Consider the following 26,421-nt stretch of genomic DNA (forward strand, 5'->3'; position numbering starts at 1 on the left):
CCATGAACCAAGTGCAGCATAAATCCGCTTCCACTTTGTTGTTCCTATGCAAAGTGGTTCATCTAGAGTCGACACTAGCTACTTTCTCGAGACTTGGCTGATAGGAAAGAAACCCTGACTTCAGGTCGGTCCTAAGTGGGAACGGTCGTATACTTTTGCTTCGAGGCAGACTCGAGAAGACGTAGATCGCAAACCTGTGACATTCCTTGTGAGTACCAGGTGGCTCTTTCTAGACTCCCCTCTCGATGGGTTGCTAAGATGTGTCCCACAAGTAGACAAGCGGACACGTTACACAATGTCCGAGGTAGCACAACTAGTAATCATACCAAATACCGGTAAACTATCAATCTCAATGACTACATGAGCACCCATAAAATACTCCTTATCACATTTAAGGGCTGTCACAATTTTCCATAATTCTCTTTTAACTTGTGGATACCTTCTATGTCATTCAATCAATACTTTAGCACTAAAGCGTATTGCATATCTTTGCCCTTCCTCATCATCTTGCCCAATTGCCCATCCAATCCTGATTGGGCTTGTATCCACAGTAATAATGATAGACTTTCCATGTGAATAGTTAGCCTTTCTCAATGTAGGAGCAGATTTTAAGAGTTGCTTCAATTTCTTCATTGCTTTCTAATGCTTTCTTTCCCAATGAAATCTTTGACCTTTCCTCAGAAGTTGATATAGAGCATCGGATACATGTGCAAAGTGAGGAATCCATATCAAATAGAACACATATGCTCCCAAGAATCTACGCACTGCTGATACATTCGTGCATACATCTTGCATTCTATCAATCCCATCTATTTTTGCTGGTGATGGTCTTCGCCCATAGGGCTTGCATATATACCCAACAATCAAACCTCTTCAACTCCAAAGACAGACTTTTGTCCAGAAAGAGTTAAATGCACCTCTTCTAGACGCGTCAAAATCCTCTCATAATCCACAATATGGTCTGCAACAAAGTGTCTGCATCCATGAGCATCCATCTCTTCATTCTTTTTATCCATTGCATACCCTTTGATTGGAACATCATCCAAGAAGGGCATTTTCAATTGTGGTATAAAATCCCTGAGTACCCTATTCATAGAATTTGTCATGTGTGCCACTGAGTTTATTGCACCCTATGGGAGAGTACACATCTGTACTAACCTCAAAGGAGTCTTCATGGTTGTGATATCCTTGCTTTCTATTGTAAGTCGAAACTAATCATACCCCAAGTAAAGATCGCCTAAAGAATAGATCGCTCTGCCTGCAAAAGCCTCTGCAAATTCATTAACCACAGAACCTACACCCACATTTCTTGTGGTCACTTTATTGACCAGTTGTATGTCTTGAATAAATCTCAAAGCCCCATTCTTTTTGGGCACAATAAACCAATGATTTGAATATGGGGCTGAAGAGGGCTCCAAGTTCTTTATGCGAATCTTTTCATTTAGCAAATCCATCAGCTTTGGCAAGTAAGCTTTAGGCACTGGAATAGGCCTTAAGTTCCATGGTACATGTGGCATAGTAAATATGACCATAGGAGAGACAACATTTGGATCCACACAATCTATTTCACTTGGCTGAAATGCAAATGCCTTTCCATGCTTACCTAACATCTGCATAAAACAGTATCTCTCAGCAGACAAAAGAAACTCTTCTATACCAACTTTCAATTCCCGCAATGTTTTAGATGTAAATTGATGACCTATATCTTTAGGATCCTGTAAGCTTGGCTGCCTTGGTACTTTTTCATACAAACCCTCACTCTCTAGTGGAAGTAACAAAGCAATTGGTTTCATCTTTTTGTCAACTGTCTTATACTTTGTCTCCACAAGTGCTTCACCCCATTGTAATCCTTCCTACTGAGCAAATAATGCTATAATATCATACATGTCCAAAGAACATACTTACAACACTCTGTTTTCAACCTCATTTTTTGCATGCATAGTTGCTGAAATTTCAGCCATAGTGTCATTAATATTCAGCCCATAAAAGAAGCATGAAATGCCTTCATTTTTAGCTAATAGTCCCAATGCTCTCAGTTCCTTAGTAGGCCGTTTCATAGATATGTGTTCAGCATTGCACATAGCTTCCATAGGCTTAAACCAACATGAACTATTTGCTGTAAACTGAGAATAACCAATAGTAAATACATGCTTCATTCCATCAAGAGGCAAGTACACCCTCTGAACAACACTAATGTAGGCATGCATTACAGTAGTGCTTAATGAAAATCCAAGTCTTTGAATTCCCTTGCATTTGGAGCCAAAGGAGACTCGTGAAGCGGATCCCGATTTTTAAGATGATTAACACAAACAGTAAGAAATTGGACTACTTTCCTCCCATCCTTGCTTCTGACTCTTACATAAGTAGAACCATCATCAAGCACCTTTGTTCCCATACGCACTCTTGTAATATAGAGCTGTCCCAAAATCACATCATATGATGAATTATCTTGCACAAAGGAGTGTTGCTCTTCTTGTACATCACCAATCATCACTTTTACATTAGGACATGCAGCATAGAGCTTCCCTGAGGAGTTATTTGCAGCCCTCATATACCAACCATGATCAGTATCTACAGGCCATACACCATGTTCACATAATCCATGCTCAATGACATTTATCTCAGACCCATGGTCAAGTAAATCACGCTCTCCTAATTTCACTACCGTTTCAATGGTAGCTCTAGCCCAATGATTTCTTATACAATGACTTCGAGGAATAAATCCTAGAGTCTCTTTCCGATATTGTTGCATCTGCCTTACACCACCATGTATATTGCTATAAGACAATGCATTTTCAGCCACTTTCTTCTCTTTTCCACATGCTGTCCACTGATTAGTAGCATCCTGTATAGATAATCGAGTACTTACTTTATGCTCATATTCAGCCCAAATACCCAACAAGCCAATTTCCTCTTCAAATTGCAGCAATGCACTAGTTGTATCACTAAGAAACTAACACTTCCTCTGAATTATGTTAATGATCTCATCATGAAATTCTTGCTTAGTGATGCCAAGTACCTATCCCAAGGTGAATTCCACCTGACTGTTTAATATCCATTCTTCAAGAACCTTCTTAAGATATGTGTCTATCGTCTCAATGTCAGATTGCAACTTATATCCTGGCTACTTGCCCTTTCTTTTGCCCTCTTGTTTGTTATCCTGTTTTTGCTCCTGATTAATCTCTTCCATAACATGCTCAGGAGGTGGCTGATTTGCGGCTTTAGACTGATCCACACTTCTTCTCATTCTTTTAGATGTCCTTGCATTATCTTCATCTCTTTTTCATTTTTCTTCCACAAGTATATCCGTATTTTGTACCTTTGCTAAATATGCATCTACCGGTGATTCCCAACCAGCTATGCCACGAATGTCTTGCTATGCATGAGACATTTCACTATCAGTGACCTTTCTCTTTTCAGTTGCATATAAAGCATGTGTCCATATTTCAGCCTTTGGATCAACCATAACGGTCATGCATTCTATCCAACTGTAGACCAAAAGTAGAAGCATGTATTGTCACATAAGCTTCCTTTCTTGAATTCAAAGCAATAGGTAATCTTGTTTCTTATGCATGGATCTTGCCATCTTTCCAAAAGATAAGCTATCGTGCCAAGGCCTCCTGATAGGCAACATAATCCTTTCTCTCATGCTGCGAACTATCACACCATATACATCTTTTTCCTGGCTTAGGGACTGTTGCCCGTCCCCTTTCTTCTTGTCCTTTTTCATCTAATTTTTCAACCTTCAATTGAAGATCTTGCATGCCTTTGACCAATTCATCTAAGACATATTCCCTAATAGAGGGAACAATAGTAGGTACAACCATACGATTAGCCACAGAAGTAGGTGGCTTACTGGATACATCAACTGTCTTACCCGTAACAGTTGGCAAGCTAGAGACATGGAATCTTTCCCTTCTTCTATGCTTCCTCACAAGTGCAGTAATAGCTTCCTTGACATGTCTCCACTCTGTTTTTGGACTTGCCTTTGTAGTCAGATCCTCCAGCAAATCATCAAGCTTCTCTTGAAGCTTAGGATCAACTATCTGTAGAAACAATTCAATTTTCTAACTTGCAAGAGCTTGCTGTTCTACAAGTGGTGCGCAGATCGGTCGCAGAATGCTCACGTAGTGAATCCCTGAAGGTCCCCAAGAACAATGAACTCTACCTTTTTGCACAAAAAACCATGTAAAAGCATGCACGACAAGAGGCAAGAGACAAATTGGGTTCAATCTCCCCCCATGCCTTGTGTGAGCGCTTCACAAAGCATGTATTTTTATGTATATTTCAATCTTCATGCTCAATAATAGCCAAATTTACAAAAATATGACAAGCTTTTAGCTTTTGAGTTTGCTTTCTACAAAAATAGGAAAATAAAGCTAATGGACAGTGCCCATAGAGTCTGGCACGCCCAATCTTAATGTCCAAATAGAAATAACATATCCAAACACATAGGCGCATACAAAATAATAATCAATAATCAATGTCTCAATAGACATAACAAAATATAGGCGTGGCGCCTATCAAAATATAGTCCAAAGGTCGAATACTCGCTAGACTCCAATGCTTTCCTCCGCCATTGCTGCTATCTCTACACATCAACTGAAGCATTCACAATCGTTAGTAAAATAATACAATTAAACCGACAAAAGTGAATACCTAGCAGTCTTCAGCTACATAAATAAATCAACTGGTTAGAAATAAATCCTAACCTTAATTTATTACGAATGCGCACTCTAAACTCATAAACGTTTATTAATTTAATATGCATTTTACGGAATCACCCGCTATGGAATCACCCACGTACACACTAAATTAATGAAACGCTTGAAAAGGACAGGCGTCCCCATCAACTTCTCGCACAAAGAATCCTCTTTGTGTATGAGCCCCGGTCATCTAAGTTTACGGAATCCACCGTAAAACCTCACGGAATCCACCGTGGAATATGCCTCCTGGCATCATACCCCCGGGGTGGGATAGCAATTGACCTCAATTGCTATTAGCTCAATGTGGAGCTAACAGAGTGGGGAAAGCATTTAAGTCTCTAGCGTGCATCCATTGTGCTTCCTCTACAGGATGGTTCTTAAATTTAACTAGATATCTAGAATACCTTCGGCCAGTTCTAGTGGTCATGTAGTCAGTGTCTATGATGGCTTCTGGTTCAAGTATTTCAGTCTCTTCCTCTAATAAAGGTGGGTTTTCATAAACATGGTGGATAGGTAATTGGCCTCTAAATGGTCTCAATAAACTAATGTGAAATGTATTATGAATTTTCCAATGAGATGGCAATTCTAACTTGAATGCATTATCATTAATCTTATGAATGATTCTAAATGGTCCATAAAATCTAGGAGCTAATTTGACAACTGGATGTCTATCTACACTTTGCAGTCTACGCTTTTCTATTCTAAGTCAAACATAATCATCAACTTTGAAATTCATAGCTTGTCTTTTCTTGTTGGCTTGTTTGGTATATGATTGTTGGGCTTTAGCAATCATATCCTTAACCTCATCAAAAATAGTATTATGCATAGTAGTAATATCATCAGCAGTCTGAATTCTATTAGACAAAGATGCAACAGGTGTAGATAATCTATATCCATAAATGACTTCAAAAGGTGCTTTCTTTATAGATGTGTGCGGTGTATTGTTATATGCAAACTGTAATAAATGCAAATGAGTATCCCATGTCTGAGGTTTAGAGATAGTATATGCACGTAAAATATCTAAAATGGTACTATTTGTGGCTTTTGTTTGTCCATTTGTTTCTGAATGAAATGCAGATGAGAAATCAATCTTTGTACCTAGATTTGCAAACAGTGTAATCCAAAAATTATTACAAAATCTAGAATCTCGATCTGAAATAATCACTTTTGGCAATCCATGGTTAGTAAAAATAGTTTTCAAAAATAACTGTGCTGCTTGTGATGCTGTTAAAGTTTTCTTACATGCAATGAAATATGCTTGCTTACTAAATCTATCTACAATTGTCCAAATCATGTCATGGTTAGATTTAGTATTTGGTAAACCAGTAATGAAATCCATAGAAATATGTTCCCAAGGTTTAGATGGAATAGACAAAGGCATTAGTAATCCATACTGTTTACCATTATGTCTATTTATTCTTTGACAAATCAAACATTCAGAAACAAAATTAGATACATCTGCATCCATATGCGGCCAATAAAAATCTTCAGTTAACATGCGTAATGTAGATATGATACCTCTATGACCTTGATATGGGGGACAATGAATTTCATTCAAAACAAAAGATCGGAATGGAATAGTAACACACCGTCTCTTTTCAAAAAATATAAATCCATCATTATATGACAATGAATCAACAGGAATACAATTATTTTGAACTTACTTTTGCCAATCAGAATGAAAAGTAATATCCTGGTGATATGTATCTTTCATAGCAATCAAAGAATCAAAAGATATGACAGAAATATTATGAATTGCAGGTCTTCTACTCAATGCATCAGCAACTACATTTTCTTTTCCAGGTTGGTATTGAATGATAGGATAAAAACTTTGAATGAAGAAAGCCCATTTGATATGACGGTCAGAAATTTGGGGTTGGCTAAGTAAATGTCTAATGCTTTGCTGGTTAGTCTTTATCATGAATTCTGAACCCATTAAGTAGTGCTTCCACTGTTTTAATGCTTGTACAATTGCTAATAGTTCTTTGTCATAGGTGGAATATTTGAGCTCAAAGGGTTTTAGCTTAGAACTAGAATATGCTATTGGATGATTGTCTTGCATTAGTACGGCTCCTATTCCTGATCCGCTAGCATCGGTCACAACTAGAAAGAATGGTCTATTAAAGTCAGGGAATTGTAAAACAGGGGCATTAGTTAATGCACGCTTCAGTAAATCAAAGGATTTCTGCTGAGTTTCAGTCCATTGATAAACAATTCCTTTCTTAAGAAGTTTGGTTAATGGTAAAGCAAGTAATGAGAAATTACGTACAAACTTCCTATAGAAACTAGCAAGACCAAGGAATGAACATAATTCATGTACATTTTTAGGAACAGGCCAATGCAATATTGCATCAATTTTCTTAGGATCAACTTTAATTCCTTCTTTTGATACAATATGTCCTAAATACTCAATTTTCGTTTTAAAGAATTCACTCTTTTTAGGATTTGCAAACAATTGATTTTCTTTCAGTAATTGAAAAACTAATGATAAATGCTCATAATGCTCTTTTTCACTTTGACTAAACACCAAAATATCATCAAAGAAAACAATCACACAATACTGATATTTCAGAAAGATACGGTTCATCATTCTACTGAAAGTAGCAGGTGCATTAGTCAATCCGAATGGCATGACTAAGAATTCGTAATGGCCAAACTGTGTTCTGAATGCGGTCTTGAATATGTCAGTTCTATCTAGCCTCACCTGATGATATCCAGACTTAAGGTCAATTTTACTAAATATAGAAGATCCTTGCAGTTTGTCCATAAGGTCATCAACTCTAGGTATAGGATACCTATTCTTTATAGTGATCTTATTTAATGCTCGGTAGTCAATACACATACGATAGGTATTATTCTTTTTCTTGACTAAGAGTATAGGTGCACCGAATGGAGAACTGCTAGGTCGAATTAAGCCTCTATTTAGTAGTTCTTCAACTTGACTTTGGATTTCTTTTTGCTCTATTTGATTGTGCCTATATGGTGCTTTGTAAGGTGGTTGTGTGCCAGAAATTAAATCAATCTTATGGTCTTCTGGTCGTGATGGTGGTAAACCTGGTGGTAGATCTTCTGCAAAACAGTCTTTAAAAAATGCAAAAAATTCATTGTGCCTAGGGTGCATATGATTTTCCTTTGCGTGCAATTCATTCACCCAAATGAGATATGATTTAGTATTCGTGCGTAGTGCACGTTATGCTTGAGTATGCGAAAGCAGTGGAAAAATATTAGATGCATGCATACCATATAATGTAATAGATTTTCCTTGAAAATGAATATTCATTGTGTGTGTGGAATAATCTATATTTGGGTTATGCTGGTGTCTCCAAGGCATTCCTAAAATAATGTCACTTGACTGTAATGGGACAACTAAGAAATTTCTTCTTTCAATATATGAACCAATTTGAATCTCTAAATTTTGTACTTCTTATGTGCCATTGTACCTAGTGTCTAAAAATACAGCTTTTATGCGATAATGCGTAGGTACAGTATGTAATTTCAATTCCTTTACCAATTTTGCTGAAATAAAGTCATGAGTACTACCGTCATCATGCAAGATAGTTCTTTCCTTTCCATGCACCATACATTTCATGGTCAACAATGAATGTGGAGTAGGCATACCTGGTAAAGTGTCGGAAGTAGTAGTAGGATCATCCTCATCTTCAGTGAAATCTGGCATATCCTCATGCTCGTCTTCGTCCATGGCTCCAAGATAGTTGATATGTGCTAGTGGCTTCTTTGAATGACAATTTGCTGCGAGATGCCCTGGCTGGTGACACTTATAGCATACTATTGGCTTGGCTTTAGTTACATTATTTGCAATGGCTGGAAGTCTGGGTACATTTGGATTTGCTTGTGGAATAGGCTTTGGATTTGGATTGACAGTGGATGGTAATGCAGGTGGTTTAGGCCAATTCTTGTGGAAAGATGGTGATGAGAAACGACCTGGATTAAACCTTCTAAAATTGGAATTGAATTGTTTAGATCCATAATTACCGTTGGCTTGGAATTGCTGTGGTCGTCTGTCTCTTCCGCGTAACTTATCTTCAGTGTCGTGAGCTAAGGAGATGGCATCTTCAAGGGTAGCAGGCTTGAACATGTTCACTTCAGCGTAGTAATATCCAAGAAGTCCAGACATATACTTCCGCTTATGTGTCGTCTCTGGTACGTCTTCAAGCATGCGTAGCTGTAGGAGTGCATTCCAAAAACGCTCTGTATACTGTGGAATAGGCTCACGATCTCGTTGTTGAAGTAAATCCCATTGCTTGATAGCCTTCTCATGAAATTGCGGTGGAAGGAAATTCTGCATGAACTTCTTCTTGAAATCTTCCCAAGTAGCAGGACATTCTATGCTCTTGCGTACTACAGTCCACCAAAGTGATGCTCTGTCTATCAGATGGTTAGTAACACACTTGATTTTATCTTTTTCTGGATAAGTTTCCTCATGGAAATAGTCATCAAACTGGCTAATGAATGATAAAACAGTCTTTCCTTCTCATATACCATTGAAAGTGCGAAACTTGAAACTTCGTTTACTTATCTTTGATTCCTTGCGAATGGTTTGTACTTCAAGAGTGGCGTCGATGGTACGGCAAATCAAATCTTTAGCTTGAGGTTCTTCTTTGTCGGTAGACGCTCTTTGTAGTTTTGTCAATTGCGCTTGCAGTGCTTGCCTAGCCCTTCGCTCTTCTTCCAGTTGTAGCATGATTAGATCCACCTTTTGTTCCATAGTAGGCTCAGGTAAGTCGTCTTCAGCCATAGGATCATCCATATGTGGGGTCGTCATCCTGCAAAACTCAATAAACCTTTCTCACTCAAAATCAGGTTAGCGGGATGAGCGTAGCTCAAATTTGGGGTTACAAGGCTATGTATTTTTGGGTATTTATTTCTCAATTTTCAGAAAATCTGTAATTTTTCTGTCTCCGTTTGCTGAAAGTACTTCAACGAACTTGTAGATAGGTAGAACAGCTTGCCACGAACAACTTTCCAGTTCAGAGTTTTTGCATAGGAACAAGTCTTCTATGAGTTTTAAGCACTAGTCAGTTCTGACTCCAGTTGACTAGTCTGACTTGCAGAGTTGCAAACTTAGCAGACTTGCAGAGTTGCTGACTTGTTGAACTTAGGCCGACTTGCAGAACTTGCAGAACTTGATTATAGTCGACTTGCAGAACTTGACTTTTGCGGTGCAGGACCCGGAGTTTGTGGACTTGTCTGCCCTGTGTGATTTGAAGAGAGCTTAATGACTTAAGCTTAAGTGATTAAGCTTAAGCTTAATAAGCTTAATGGAGGAGTAACAGGCGGCGTGAAATTTCGTGGGGGGGCCGTTTTTTGGCCGCGCGGAATTTTCGGAAGGGTCTTATGAGACCACGATTATGAATTTGAAGCTATTAAGCTTCTTTAAGACTCATAAGCTTTACAATTAAGCTTTTGATAAAGATAGATTAAGAGTTTGCTCACTGTATAACCATGACTTGATGAAGGAGATGGATGCGTGGTCCTTCGCCTACAGAGCCTGGTTCTTCGCGATCTGACAGTAGAAACAGGGGTTCTTGATCTCCAGAAGTCTGCCTGTATCGACGGTTCGTGATGAGATTGACTGTAGAGCCCGATCGTTCCTGGAGCTCCGCCTTCGCCCGAGATTGGTAGCGATTGGAAGCTCTTGATCTCTACTCCGCTCTGATACCACTGGTGCGCAGATCGGTCGCAGAATGCTCACGTAGTGAATCCCTAAAGGTCCCCAAGAACAATGAACTCTACCTTTTTGCACAAAAAACCATGTAAAAGCATGCACGACAAGAGGCAAGAGACAAATTGGGTTCAATCTCCCCCCATGCCTTGTGTGAGCGCTTCACAAAGCATGTATTTTTATGTATATTTCAATCTTCATGCTCAATAATAGCCCAATTTACAAAAATATAACAAGCTTTTAGCTTTTGAGTTTTCTTTCTACAAAAATAGGAAAATAAAGCTAATGGATAGTGCCCATAGAGTCTGGCACGCCCAATCTCAATGTCCAAATAGAAATAACATATCCAAGCGCATAAGCGCATACAAAATAATAATCAATAATCAATGTCTCAATAGACATAATAAAATATAGGCGTGGCGCCTATCAAAATATAGTCCAAAGGTCGAATACTCGCTAGACTCCAATGCTTTCCTCCGCCATTGCTGCTATCTCTACACATCAACTGAAGCATTCACAATCGTTAGTAAAATAATACAATTAAACTGACAAAAGTAAATACCTAGCAGTCTTCAGCTACATAAATAAATCAACTGGTTAGAAATAAATCCTAACCTTAATTTATTACGAGTGCGCACTCTAAACTCATAAACGTTTATTAATTTAATATGCATTTTGCGGAATCACCCGCTATGGAATCACCCACGTACACACTAAATTAATGAAACGCCCGAAAAGGACAGGCGTCCCCATCAACTTCTCGCACAAAGAATCCTCTTTGTGTATGAGCCCCGGTCATCTAAGTTTACGGAATCCACCGTAAAACCTCACGGAATCCACCGTGGCACGGAATCCACTGTGGAATATGCCTCCTGGCATCAACAAGATCCAACTGCTCAAATCGACTTTCAAATTCTCTTAACAATTTTGTAGCCACAAGACCCTCATTGGGTTGTAAAACCCACTCCTGAAAAGTCTTGCATGTAATCAAACTAGTATCTTCAATGTAAAATTCTTCCATGAGTGACTTCTTGAAAGCTACCAAGTCAGCATCTTGCAAGTATAAATCAGTAATCCATGCTTTTAGTTCATGTACGATAACACGTACAAAATACCGGCTCCGTGCAGATTGAGCCATCCCAAAGAATTCTATCTTTTGAGCATAGGTATGTACATATGCAGATATATTCCTACCATTAAATAACTTTACCTCATGCTCAACTTCTTACAAAGCATTCATCATAATACTTTCTGTTTGAGCAGAAGCTTGCATCACATGTTATTGTTGTTGTACCTACATAAGCATATTCATATTTTGCACCAACTGTTGCAAAACATCACTGGAGATTGTGTTCAAAGGTTCTCCCATTTTGTCTTTCATTCTTCTAACGACCTTTCATGTCGGGTTCACCAATGTCAGAGGAATTTTTGTCGAAAGACCGAATCCACCGGGGATCAGAGGTAAAAGGAAGTAGAGATAGGAGATGGAAGAGAAGAAAGAGAATAGACAAGAGGTAAACATGACAAAGACAAAGCACAATGAATTGATTCAATATGTATTGAAAGAACTTGGAATCCTTACACTACTCAGAAGCAATCTCTAGGCATTAGATCTCTTGGAGCTTCTTCGTAGAACAAAAGACATAAATTAGAAATAAAGCTCCTTCTCTACTGCTCAGAACCCAAATCAGATGGCTCCGTTGGCGCCAAAAGGGGGGTAAAACCTCAGGACACCTGCTCACGGATCTCTCAGATCACTTCTTCTTCCTCTTCCAGTTCAAACTGCAGCATTCAGTCTGTCAACAGCGATCACGATGTGTGCAATTTCGTCAATCTGTCTTTTTTACGAAAATCCCATAACTAGCTGGAAAAGCAACTTGCTTTTTGCATGCCATCCTACTCTAGAATCTTTTTTAACTTTTTTGGATTTTTTACAATAAATAATATAAAAAATAGGCTAAAATTATCCAAAAATCTAGTATTTTTAGATAATCTATGTCACTCACACTAGTACTAATGACTCAGATCACATTGACTCTATTGATCAATAAGAAAGTCAGATGATGATGCATTCCAAAGTTTTTCACACCGTGTCCGCGTAATGGCATGACAACGTGCACAGTTATATCCAGTACAATTGCAAGAGATGGATTACAATAAGAGAAGCTTATACAATCATCATTAATGAGATGTCCATGTTAACAAGGACAACATTTGATATAATAGTACGTTAGATAGTGAGTGTTTGCCAAGGCTCGCTACTCCATCCATTAAACAAGAAGCTCATGATATTATTTGGTGATCTTGCACAGTTACTACCTATTTGCAACCATCAAACCAAGTTCTATGAACAATGTCACATCACATCCTCCTCTTTTTACTGGGCACATGGAAAGCAACACACTCTCCAAACCTCAATTCGGCATGCAAGTGACTTGCCATTCTTACAGTTTCTTCAAATGATTAAGCATAGCTGTCCAACAAAGCGAGAGATACATGAATTCTTACATCACTGCATGATCGATGAGAAGTATGTCCTAGATTTTTTCGACAAAAAAATAACAATCATAAGAATACACAAGGAAGACGTTTGCAAGTATAACAAGCAGATTCTATACAAACACTACACAACTGAACAGATCCAATGTGTCAATGTTAAGATGAATGGAAACGATGAGCTACCATTTCAAACCTGGCTACATGACAAGAAGTTCTACGATATAGACGAGATAGCAATTGGGGTGACTGCAATGATAATTGAGAACATTGACCTCACCTATAGGTGGAGCAAACGGTGTGATATGTAAGATCAATTGTATCGACAAATTAAATGACAAAACGATATTAGAAATCCAGGTCACGATTCTTTCACAAACCAACAATGCACCCTCCTGCAATGCAATAAGCATCAATGCAAGGCACTGAATAGCAATGGTACCATAAATCCATGTTCTCTTTAACACTCACATAAGCAATCACCGGTCACAAATTACAAGGAGCCACTATGAACCAAAAAGCATTTCTACACATTAGAAGCGTGTATGTGCTAAGATTAGTGTACGTAATACTCTCCCATGTAACCAAAAGAAGACATTTACGTATTGTCACCTTTCTAGATCCATCTGGCTTTGCTTTGAAACCTTTCTTGATACCATGACTTAAGTAAAGAAACAACATAGCTCAAAAAAAAAAAGAATTAAACACCACTTTTTATCACACAAAAATAGGATATGCTTCTTGTAGCAAGTAATAAATCAATCTTTTATACCTTCTTTCAAACATTGTTTGTTAATAGACTAATGTGTTCTCCAAATTTTCTTCTCCAACTAATAGATTTATTAACAAACTAATATGCTTTTCACATTTTCTCCTTTACATATACATAATATCCATCAAGGAAAATCTAACTCCGGACGAGGTAAACACAAACCAAATGAAACCTACTATGTAACAACAAACCAGATGAAAATGGCAAACATCATAGGTCAAAAGCCATTAACATACACCAATGGCTTTGCAATGTACAATGACCTCCAAAAAATGATGGCCACATGCACTCAAATTCTTGACAATGAACGTCATCTCGCATCAGATGACAAGCTTGCAATTGGTACACAATCTCCTAAAACTTCACAACGTTCATTTTTACTAGAAACAACAATGCTAACTCATATGCACTTAACATGCAGGATTCCTCAAAGACATACTCCACATACTCAAATTACTTGAGTACGATGTCATGATTGAAAATCCACTATGAACAAGCATAGCCCAAGCACTATTGGACACAAGAACAAATAGTATCAGAACGTATCCAAATGAGTTGCTATACTACTATGGATCTAACATCTCGCTCAACCAGTTGGTAGAAGTCACGAAAAAAGAAGCTAAGGACACACTAGAATATTACATGAGAAATAACCAGTATAATCATGGTTGTGACAATCTTGCAATAACGATTCAGAAGGCCACGTACATACTAAGTAGAGAGGTCTATACCCAGAAAAATAGTTCCAACTCTGATTCATTTAGCAACATAAACTACGTAATAAGCAAGTTCTCAAACATGACATTTTCTCAAACATTTAAAATGATAATAATAACAATATCAACATCAACTTCTCTTGCAAAAATGTAAACTGAAGCAAACCAAGAAGAAACCAAACTTCTACTAGTTCCAAACTTGTAGCCTCAACTATTGCAACTCTTGCCACTAACTCAAGTACTTTCATATTGTTCTGCACCATTTGCAACCAAGACCCACAAGCCAGTCTAGAAATGACAACGTAGACACACAAAAGCAAGTACTTCATCTATATCATAAGATGTAAGAAAAACAATCAAGAGTATGTAGGACATATAACCAACATCGACAAAAGAATCCAACAATACCAAAAAAATGTAGCCAAGAAAATGAAGAAATACATAGAAACATTCAAGCTATTTGAGGATAACTTTGAGGTCAATATAGAAGCAATAGTTGATAGCATAGAAACAAGGCAAGGAATTTTGAGGAGACCTCCATCGGTAAAAAAATGCAATCGTGACATGGTATAACAACCTTTATGGACACCAACGAGAAGTAAAAAGTATTACTTTTTGAAAAGAATAAACCTCATTTAACATAGCAAAAAATATATAAATGTTCATACTCACAATTATTGACTTAAACTATATATGTACACATATTCTCCTTTGGACATCCTCGTATTAAAACACAAAATCTTATCTACAAACGTACTTGACTTCTAAACACGTCAAATAACTAAACACCATTAGTAAAATTGCTACATAACAAACATACAAGAAGTGCATATAGAACTTGACACAAATTGCTACATAACAAACATACAAGAAGTGCATATAGAACTTGACACTCTTTTACTGAGCTGCACTTGTCAACCCATGATTAAATATATTCTTATCGCATCATTTAAAACAGTAAGCCAAGATGACATACAAACCTGACGGCAATTACTGGAGTCGTGTGAGCTTTTTAATCCAAGGAACGCGTCGTTCACAAGAAGGGATCTGAAACAGCAAATCGGAGGCTGCTGCAGAATCATGCCGAGCGGGAGGAGAGCAAGGATGGATGAGCCACCACCATCAGCAGATGGATCGCGAGAGGCCGTGGCCGATGGAGGAGAAGAACGACGGCGGCGACGAGGAGCAGGACGAACGACCGACAGGTGGCGGGACGATGCGGATACTGAGGAGGAGGAGGAGTCATTACTGTCGACAGCAAGAACTGAAGATGGAGAGGAAGTTACGGTGGAGGCCCCGTCAGGGAGGGGAAAGAGGCTGGCTCGGAGGAGGGAGAGACAGGCCGCAACGGCTGCGAGGACAAGCTGGGAAGATTTACTGGACGTTGACAGGCTGTACACGGTGTACGAATTTGTGCTATCGAAGGTTTCGGTCCTGAGGCGCCTGCAGCAAATGCGGGTCGTATGCAGCAGCTGGGACAGCCTTATCATGAACTGGCCGGGCCCGCCCACGGCCCGATACGTGGTCACGTACCAGAGAAAATTCCTGATTCTGTACGTCCCCGAGGAGGCGCGCTGGGCGCGCATGACGATGCCTTTCGCGCTGCCGCCGGAGGACGAGACGTACGGGCTCGTACTCTCGGCCGCCCTGTTGGACTCATCGCACGGCATGCTGTGCCTGGCGCTGCAGGCGCGCCGCCCGAACATACCCGCGTACGTCCTCCGCGTGTGGAACGTGGCCACCCAGACGTGGACCGACGTGCCGCCCGTGCCCGCGGACGAGAACCCCGCCTTCCATCACGCGCACCCGGACTTCTTCGTGTACCCCTACTGCAAGGACACTCGCCTCACGTTGGGCCGCAGGATGCTCGCACCCGTGTTCGTGCCCATCTATGTGCGGCTCCGCCCCGCGCCTAGTACTACCAACCCCACCGACTTCCTCCTCTCCGTGGCGGCCATCGTCCGTCCCCCTGGCTTGGTCACGGGCGCAGTTGGATTCCCTGTTGATATCCAAGGCTGCCCCTTCGTCGTCTCCACCTACTGCTCCAGGAACAACTCTTGGTCCACCACCCGCACCCAGTTCCCCGTCTACCCCGGCTGCTCCACGTGGCTGCCCACTGAGCAGGGCACCTCAGGCTCGATGCTGCACTGCCTCAATGACGGCGCCCGTCACGATAGCGAGGAGGCATTCTTTATCACCAAACGCAGAACCCATCCCGACGGCAACCCAGAGAACGCTATCACGATATACAACGAGCGCACTGGCACATTCCGGGAGCTCTATGAGCACGGAACCGTGGAGCAGCCACCGAAGATTATGATGACCTCGTACGGGTTTTTCGTTAGATGCCGTGATGATGTCTATCTTGTGGTCTCTAACGAGGCAGGTCTCTACGTGTATAAGCTTTACACTACAGACCGCGCCTGGGTACTGTACGATGGATTGCCCCCAGGGCAAGACGGCTTCATATCGCACGGATGGCGCTGTGTCGCCACCGAAGACTGCATCTACATCGCGAGTCCCCTCTCCAGGCATTTGGCTCTCATCGCTTACAACGTCGAGACAAAAACCTGGACCCTCACGCCACGACGTTCCACAAGAGCCTCTTGGCGATGCACAGACCAGCCTGATATACTTAGCTTCCATATGTCTTCCAACCCTTGCAGACTGTGAAACTCAATAGCATAAACACCCAGACACACAGATGCATTTCTAGCTTCCATCTCTATCCTCACCAAGCTTAGTAAGAATGCCCAATTACACGTTGCTAATGTATTCGATAGATGTGAACAGAATCACCAAACACAATTGCTTTGCTACACGATAGATCTCCGCGGTTTTTGAAAATTCACTTGGAGTTTGATACGAGGTTTATTACAACCTTCTGAAACATCGGACGGCGGATAGCAAGACTACCCATGCCAATGAAAGGGAAAGAGGGAAGAAGATTCTTCGCCCGACTTAGCTAAAGTCATAAAATCGGCGCAAAGTCTACGGACTTTGATGAGAAAGCTTTTGCTCAATATCAGAGATGAAATCCACTAGGGCCTAAATTCGACGGCTGTTTTTCCTATTTTTAGCTATTTTTCCCGTTAAAATAAGGAAAAGTAATTACATATGTCAAATGGCATGTTTTGTTAAATATTATGCTTGCCCGTTAAAATAAGGAAAATAACTTTACTTATGTCAAATGACATATTTTGTTTTAAGATGATGCCTGTCATTTTTCACCGACATTATTATAACATACTTACATTTCAATGTAGTGGATTTCTGAGTCGTATGAGTTGTACAGCACAACTCGTAGCACAAGTCCTCAAATGGATATCTAAGAGGAGTCAAATGTTATTATTCGAGGAAGAAGTAGGTAGTACAATGTATAGTGCAAGTCCGAGTAGATGTCCACAACAAGAAGCAAAAGTTATTATTAGAGTAAGTACTACACAATCCATATTGTTAGTACACAAGCCCATGCGTCCTAGTTATACAACTAATGAACTTCAAGTTTGAATCACCAATGTTGAATCTCTCTACAATCAAAACAATTGTAATGACATCAATAACCCACTCTCCAAGATTACATTGTTCCATAGGAATGAAATCACAATCTCCAAATGTACTAGCTCTTCTACTCTCGAGCCTTGTCTTCACTTGAAAATAACCAATATATGAGGGCCAAGCAAAGCTATTATTGCATTGACAAAATGGGAACCTAGAATGAGAAGCATGTAAGTTTTTGTAAATCTTTGCATAAATGTGCTAAATATTCCTAATTAGGTGGTCTACTAGCTAGGCCATTAGCTTTGCTATCTCTAAACTTGGTACAAATTCTCCCATGATGCCATATTAGCCACTATGAACTTTAGGTCAAAATTAAGGATGTCTTTCAAGTAGGATAAATATTGGTCCAACATACATATCCACAATTATATTTATATGTGACAACTTAATTAACATATAGTGAATAGATTTCTAAATAGATTAACTATTGTTCTTTAATGAGCATAGAGAGTATTCAAAATTAATAGGTTAACATTGATGCTTAGATTAGCACGAGAACTTTTATCTTAATGAAAGTTCCTAAAGTAAATGGCACTTAGTAGAAATTTGTGGAAGGGTTTTTAAATCAAGTTGATTAGGTTCAATGTTTTTTATGTTCTACTTGAGGATGGCTATTCTTAAGCAAATTACATTTATGATAGACTCAAAAAGTTTTTGAATGTAAAACTTAGCATTCAAGGTGGATAATTTCTATAAGAAAAGAGTATACAAATATAGAGAAAGTTAAAGAACTTTATAAAATATTCAATGAATGTAGACAAAACATCACTACTCATGCAACGATATCAAATCTAAAATTCATTTGGGAAAAAATATATAAATTGACTTATGGTAAAGCTTTCCATAGTAATAGCAATAGATAGTGATGCCATAGTCATAGTAATAAACAATGATGTTGTATCTACTATCAAAGGAGATGGGTCTGTTAGAGATGGACCACTTACAATAGAGAATAGTAGAGCATCAGCTATGGATGATGATCATGGGATCATTTGTGCCAATGCTAAGATCATATTCTTGTGTTAGCCTTGCCACTTGGGGGCGAACCACCTAGTGTGCAAGGAAAACATGGCCTTTAGTCTCATCTTTTTCCTTTACAAGAGATTTCTTGGAATAACTTTATTGGTGGAAAAATTTGTCAACTCTACATGATGCAATGAAATGGTTGTCCTCCACCCCACCTTCCATATCCTCCATTTTTTGAGTCATAGGAGAATTTTGCCTTTGTATCTCTTGAAAAGGCTCCCTTATCTCCAATCTCAAAGTAAAATGTCCAAGAGAAAACAAGCTGCATCACCCAAATCGACTTGATGCAAAATGCACCATTGTTCCTTCACGATTGTTAGCATTGTTTCTTCACGATTGTTAACTTCTTCAATTGGTATGCTTGATACCTGCCCTATTAATTATTTCTTAAAGCATAAAAACACCTATGCCGCACCCTAGACTTCAACCTATGACTCTAACACTACATTAGTGCTTAGATAAACTCTTATAATGGCATAGCCACTAAATTATGTTCCATGAAGTAATACACAAACTAGATCTTGCACATCAATAGTCCATGCAACAACTCCAACTCTTCTTGATCAAGTCCTTGATTCTTCTACCTAGTCACATTTTTTGATTGAAGAGGATCCAACATTTTGGAAAGTCCATAATGTCCAAGTTTGTCATTTGTGCTTGAGATATCTTTCATTATGGCTATGTGTAAATTGATGGAGTATTCAAATGGTATCATGGTTTTGCAAGTTATCATATGGCATTCTTCTCTGAACATCATTGAACTTGTAACCTAGTAGAAGTAGATATATAAGGCAATATAATGCCCATGCATTCACACGGATTGGGCATCTTGAATCAAGTTAACTTCTAATCTTGTGGCCTCTGAATCCATTACACATTGCTGAAGCATTCAGATGATTTGCTCTAGGTTGTCGAATGACATGGTCCTCTCAATAGCACTGGACTTGCAATTGGACATATGACTTGGTCCTCCCAATAGCACTAAACTTGAAACCTATGGTTAGAATGCATGTGTAAGATGTATCCAATTGATGTATGTGATTCTGCCTCTGCAGGTGGTCTAACCCTTCATTGATCCAAAGTTTTACCCCTCTAGGACATGGGTAGACCAATCATTCAAATCTATAGGATCACACAATTACTTTGATAGTACTAGAAACCAAGAGAGATAAGTTGGTTTTTTTCCATTACATAAATTAATAACGAGGGTCTCTTCCATTTGTATTAGAACTACAAGGAATTAAGACCTATCATATTTATGCTTACAAACAATACCGATGTGGCTCTTGCCCCTCTCTTGGCTCATATGTGGAGGGCATGTATTGCATGGCATGCTTGATACATGCTTGGAAATTATTAGTCATAATATAGAAAAACCTATACTTACACCTCAAACTTTAGTTTGCAACTCTCACAATGCATTAGTGCTTGGAATACCTCCTATGGCATGGTCAGTAAAGCATGGTCTTGGAAGAAATGCACAAATTGAATCTTGTACATCAATAGTCCATGCAACTCTAATGGTTCATGCTCAAGTTCCTGATTCTTTTTCTTAGTTGCATTTTGATATTGAAGAGGATCCAACATTTTGGAAATACCGTAATGTCCAAGTGCATCATTTGTGCTTGAAACATCTTTCATTATGGATATGTGTAAATTGGAGTATTCAGATGACGCTAGTATGCTACAAGTTGTCACATGACTATGTGCTCTAAACATCACTAAACTTGCAACCCAAGGTCAAAGTAGATGTGCAAGACAAGATAGTACCCATGCATTGACATGTATTAGGAATCTTGAATTATGCTTTACTTTTGATCTTGTGACTTTTGCACATTGATGGAGTATTTAGATGACATTGCTGTATTGTCGATTTTCATAAAATTTGGTCCTCTCAATAGCATTGAACTTGCAAACCAAGATTAGAGTAGATGTAGCATTTAGATGATGTCATTATGTTGCAAGTTTTAATGAGACATAGTTTTACACCTCTAGGACATGGGCATCCCCAAACCACCATGTGGATTTATAGGATCACATGGTGACTTTGGTAGTGTCAAAAACCAAGAGAGATAAGCTAATAAGTTACTTGAACATAGTAGCTCTTTTTCCTTTTGTATTAGAGCTAGAAGGAATTAAGACCTATGTTATCCATGCTTATGAACAACACCGATGTGGTTCTTTTCCCTCTCTTGTCTCACATGTGGATGGCACATGTTGCAAAAATGGTTAGAGAAATCCCACAATTGACTAATGCCACATGCATGTATCTCACTATTAATAGTTGATCATCATTGATTGTACAACCAAGATGGTTGTATGGTATGCATTTATAATATCTTAAAATCATAAATAATATTTGGTTCAACTTCTTCAACTAGTTATTATTTATTCACATGTCAAAAAGAATGGTTCTAGTGTATTTCTAGCTAATGTCAAAGTAAAAAATTCTCACTAGTGAATAGTTGAGCACCACTATGCAATTGCTTTGTAGCCAACTTTGACAATGATAAACTCTTTGATAAGAGTCATGATCTCTTGCATTCTCAAGAAGGATATGATAAGTAACCTTTGCAATAGGGATCCATACTTTGCACTCAAGAAAATCACATGCCATTTTAACACTTTGGCTTTGTTGCTTGACTTGTAGTCGTTGGTAACTCTAGAGTAGTTTTCATGAATATCAATACATCTCATAAGGTTGGCAACATAGGAGCAATAAAAATTAATCTTAGTTTTGAAAGTAGAAATTAAATGAGCTTAGGATTGATGTATCTTCATTCAAATAAGTCACATGTTTGGACATGGACCTTTAATATGTTAGATCTTTGATATGGTTGGTGAATTTGCAAGGATTTGATATACATAGAGCATTGCTTCTCAAGCTCAACATGAAAGAAGCAAGGAGAGAAAGAAGAGAGAAGCATGAAGAGATCTTAACCAAGAAAAGAGGCATGATTTAATTTTGACTGAATCCTTCCCATGCACTGGATCATTAAATGATGCATGACTCAAGTGAAAGGCATCACCAATTTAGTCATTCAATTCTCTAGAGGGGCACTAATCTCATCTAGATTTTAGTATTGTTCAGACCATGGTAGCTATATATGCACTTGCTTTGCTTGTCTTCAAATTTTCCAATTTAATAAAATGGAATAATAACTTGGCTATCGGAAAATGTTCCATATTTGCAAGTTGTTTCCATATCCATGCTACCTCACTTGTCTCATGGTAGTACTTGACTATAACCTTCGATAAAAAAAGACATATTTCACACATGTTCAATTTGTACATAGTTCCAAAGATAATTTCCACATCCATGACAAAAAAGTCAATGTTTTAGAGTGATATAACATTGTGAAATTAGGGTTGTCCACATCATGTCTACATGATTCTAACCTTCAATGACAACATCCACCTAAGATAATATGCATGCCATTGCATCTAGGAAAATAATCAAAGGTGGTTGAAAGAGTCTCTACACCTTGAAAACTATAATGCTTACATTCAAAATAACTACTTGCTTGTAGGCATCAACATGAATGAAGAAAGCAACAAATGGAGAAATAAGAAATAAGAAAATTTAACTTTACCATCATTGGGCTCTAATGGGAGCTTTAATGCATTGACTTTGCATCGACACCATTAAAAGTTTCTTCATTGAGTGCTCCCATAGAGCCAAGTTTCCAAATGGTTCTCAGGGGTATGTTGTACCTAGGGTTAGGGGGAGATTGAAATTCCACGACCCCCCACCAACCTTGTGGTCATGCCCACAAGGCTAGAGGGAGTAGCATTAAGATAACCCTCACCTCCCCTTGCTAGCACCCTCTCAAAATGAGGTGCTCGCTTGAGGATAGCATGGGTACTAAGGGATGTTTCACAATTTGATTGGATTTACAGCTATCCTTCTTTTCAACTTTTTAAATTTATGATAGAAGTTTTCAAATGTTAACCTTATTGGTGCTACCACCATGGAATTGAAGGAAACAATATCCCTATTGCCCCTACTATTGTTGGGGTGAAAGGGATCTTAGTATGGATGATGTAGCTCATCAATAGTGCATAACTTGGGCTTGTTGGCACTAGCTTTAAACACTAGATGATCGCAGAGAGGATTCAAGGAGTCTTGAGTGTATCCTTGAAGGTATCAGACAATTGCTTCAAAACACTAGATTGGGAATTAGGGGGACTACATTCAGAGTAGAACCAATGACATTTCTTTATTTTCAAAAAATTTAAATATATATTAGAAGTTTTTCAAATTGACCCTACGGATGTTATCACGATGGAATTGAGAGGAATCACTATCCTTCATGCCCCTACTATTATTGGGGTGATTGGGTTCTTGGCATACATGATGTAGCTCATCAGTAGTGCATAACTTGGGCTTATTGGCACCATCATTCAACACTAGATGGTCATGGACAAGATTTGAGAATTCTTGAGTGTATCCTTGAAGTTGTCAAAGAGCTGCTTCACAACACTAGATTGGGAATTAGGGGGCTACCTATGAGGGGCCCTCTGATGCCAGGAGGCATATTCCACGGTGGATTCAGTGATTATATTTATTTATCGAGGTTCATACACAAGGTAGATTTCTTGTGTGAGAAGTTGACGGGACCCCTATCCTTAATTTACTATGCACGTGGGTGATTCTGATGCCAGGAGGCATATTCCACGGTGGATTCCGTGAGGTTTTACAGTGGATTCCGTAAACTTAGATGACCGGGGCTCATACGCAAAGAGGATTCTTTGTGCAAGAAGTTGATGGGGACGCCTGTCCTTTTCGGGTGTTTCATTAATTTAGTGTGTACATGGGTGATTCCATAGCGGGTGATTCCGCAAAATGCATATTAAATTAATAAACGTTTATGAGTTTAGAGTGCGCACTCGTAATAAATTAAGGTTAGGATTTATTTCTAACCGGTTGATTTATTTATGTAGCTGAAGACTGCTAGGTATTCACTTTTGTCGGTTTAATTGTGTTATTTTACTAACGATTGTGAATGCTTCAGTTGATGTGTAGAGATAGCAGCAGTGGCGGAGGAAAGCATTGGAGTCTAGCGGGTTTTCGACCTTTGGACTATATTTTGATAGGCGCCATGCCTATATTTTATTATGTCTATAGAGACATCGATTATTTATTATTATTTTGTATGCGCTTATGCGCCTGGATATGTTATTTCTATTTGGACATTGAGATTGGGCGTGCCAGACTCTATGGGCACCGTCCATTAGCTTTATTTTCTTATTTTTGGTAGAAAGCAAACTCAAAAGCTAAAAGCTTGTCATATTTTTGTAATTGGGCTATTTTTGAGCATAAAGATTGGAAATATACATTAAATACATGCTTTGTGAAGCGCTCACACAAGGCATGGGGGAGATTGAACCCAATTTGTCTCTTGTCTCATGTCGTGCTTGTTTTTACATGGATTTTTGTGCTAAAAAGTAGAGTACTTTGTTCTTGGGGACCTTCCGGGATTCACCACGTGAGCTATCTGCGTCCGATCTGCGCACCAGATTCCGTAAAATACATATCAAATTAATAGACGTTTATGAGTTTAGAGTACGCACTCAAATTAAATTAAGGTTAGGATAGAGTTCCATCCTATTTAATTATCTATAGCTAAAGACTGTTAGTAGGTATTCACTTTTGTTGGGTTTTATTTAATTATTTTCTAACAATTACGACTGCTTCAATTGATGTGTAGAGTAGGTGGCGGTGGCGTTGGGTAGCGCCGGATGATGAAGTGAATCCAAATGCCTAAAAGAATTACTATTTTTCATGGGCGCACGCCTTATCACTAAAGGCGTGACGCCAATATTATTTAAGCACGCTTATTTATTAAAGCGTTTGAAATAAGATTTATTATCTTGTATGCGCATAGGCACTTCATTAAATATTTCATTATTTGATATTTGTATTTGGGCATAGCTCTGACTTTTGGACATCCAAATGCCTTACTCTATACTTGGGCAAAAGAAAATGCAAAGCAAAAGCATGCTATTTGTAAAGTGGGCTATTTTTGGACTTGAAAATAAATAAACCTATAAATACATGCCTTGTGAAGCACTCATACAAGGCATGGGGGGAGATTACACCCAATTTATCTTTTTGTCTCATGTCATGCAAATTCCCTTTTAATTTTATGAAGGTTTGTAGAGCTCTTTGTACTTCGGGACCTTCTTCTGGCATTCGCTACGCATGTATACAACATCTAATTGTGCAACATTAGTATCTGAGCGAAGTTGAGATCAAGAGCTTCCAATCGCTTACCATCTCGTGCGAAGGCAAAGATCGTGGAACGAACGGGCTCTATAAATTGTCTCACGATGAACTGATAACACAGGCGTGTTCCTGGCAGTGAAGAACCCCCTGCTGTACCCTCTAATCGCAAAGGACCTTTCCCAAGAGGCGGAGGACCACTCGGGAAGTCTCCTCTTCAAGTCGTTTTTTCTTAGAGATAAAGCAATTCATGATTAATGCAAAGCCTGTTAGAATATCAAGCTCCCATTACTCTTCAGTTAGAGTCTAGCTTTATGTGTGTGACCAACATTAGCTGGATACAGTTGTACACATGTATGAAATTCAATAAGTGGGTGTAGTTAGTGACTTAACCATAGTTAGTCTTGGTTAGTCATACCTATGTGTGTAAGTCTCTTTTAGTGAGTATGCTAGAAGAATAATGGAAGAAGAACAACAATGAGTGCCTAAAGCTCATCTTTTGCTCCACTCTATCTCTCTTCCTCTCTTCCAACATGGTATCAGAGCTCGAACGCCTAAAGCCTAAAGGCTTGGCAGTGGCCATTTGACTTCAAGACATCAGATCTGAAGAAAACGTCATCAAAGGAGACTGTGCTTGCAACCCTTTTTTTTGTACAAGCTATATCTTGCTACAAAAATGGTTTTTGGAGAAACGGCTCATGATTCTTGACCATTTCAACAAGTCTACAACTTTGTAGAAGAATCTTGTTTCAAATTCCTTACAGATTTTGAGATATTCAACACAGACCTATGGAGGTTGGCTGTTTACTGCAATAAACAATAAGTGATACCATCATTGCTTGATTGAGAGCTTGACTTAGAGATCATATGGGAGCTTGAAGAACTTATTACATATTTGAAATAATAGTGGTTTGCTTTGAAATCTACTTGGCTAGTCATTTACAGTAAATGCAGTGTATGAAATTGCCTCTCTACACTCCTAAAGAAAATAACATAATTTATCACTCATGATCTCAAAGGAGTTGATTTCTTTAATGTCAGGAAGGTGCTTGAATGTTAGACTACATATTCTCTACATTGCAGTAAGAATACATGAGACAGAGATACAATGCTTGCAGAGTCTATGTATTGATTAAAATACCTACGGGTTATTCCATATGCTTGTGGATTTTTCTGAGATTGTAATGGGGTGAAATACCCTGTTTCTTTGGTGCATAAAATTATTACAGAAAATT

General features: G+C 38.7%; 1 protein-coding gene across 1 annotated transcript; it reads left to right on the forward strand.

Annotated features, from left to right (window-relative positions):
* Positions 1-15,372: 15,372 nt before the first annotated feature.
* Positions 15,373-18,310, forward strand: LOC148025622 (uncharacterized). Its single transcript, XM_087692836.1, has 2 exons — positions 15,373-17,805; positions 17,967-18,310. Exon 1 carries the CDS (start codon positions 15,454-15,456, stop codon positions 17,044-17,046), a length of 1,593 nt encoding a protein of 530 aa, XP_087548962.1. The 5' UTR covers positions 15,373-15,453; the 3' UTR covers positions 17,047-17,805; positions 17,967-18,310.
* The last annotated feature ends 8,111 nt before the right edge of the window (positions 18,311-26,421 follow it).

This window comes from Lygodium microphyllum, chromosome 14 (genome assembly GCF_053477565.2).
Source record: "Lygodium microphyllum isolate KBCC chromosome 14, Lygodium_microphyllum_v1.1.10, whole genome shotgun sequence".
Classification (NCBI taxonomy): Eukaryota; Viridiplantae; Streptophyta; class Polypodiopsida; order Schizaeales; family Lygodiaceae; genus Lygodium; species Lygodium microphyllum.

Bases quoted from the DNA above. Each gene is read 5' to 3' on its own strand.
- LOC148025622 (XM_087692836.1), top strand. From the start codon at position 15,454: ATGCCGAGCGGGAGGAGAGCAAGGATGGATGAGCCACCACCATCAGCA.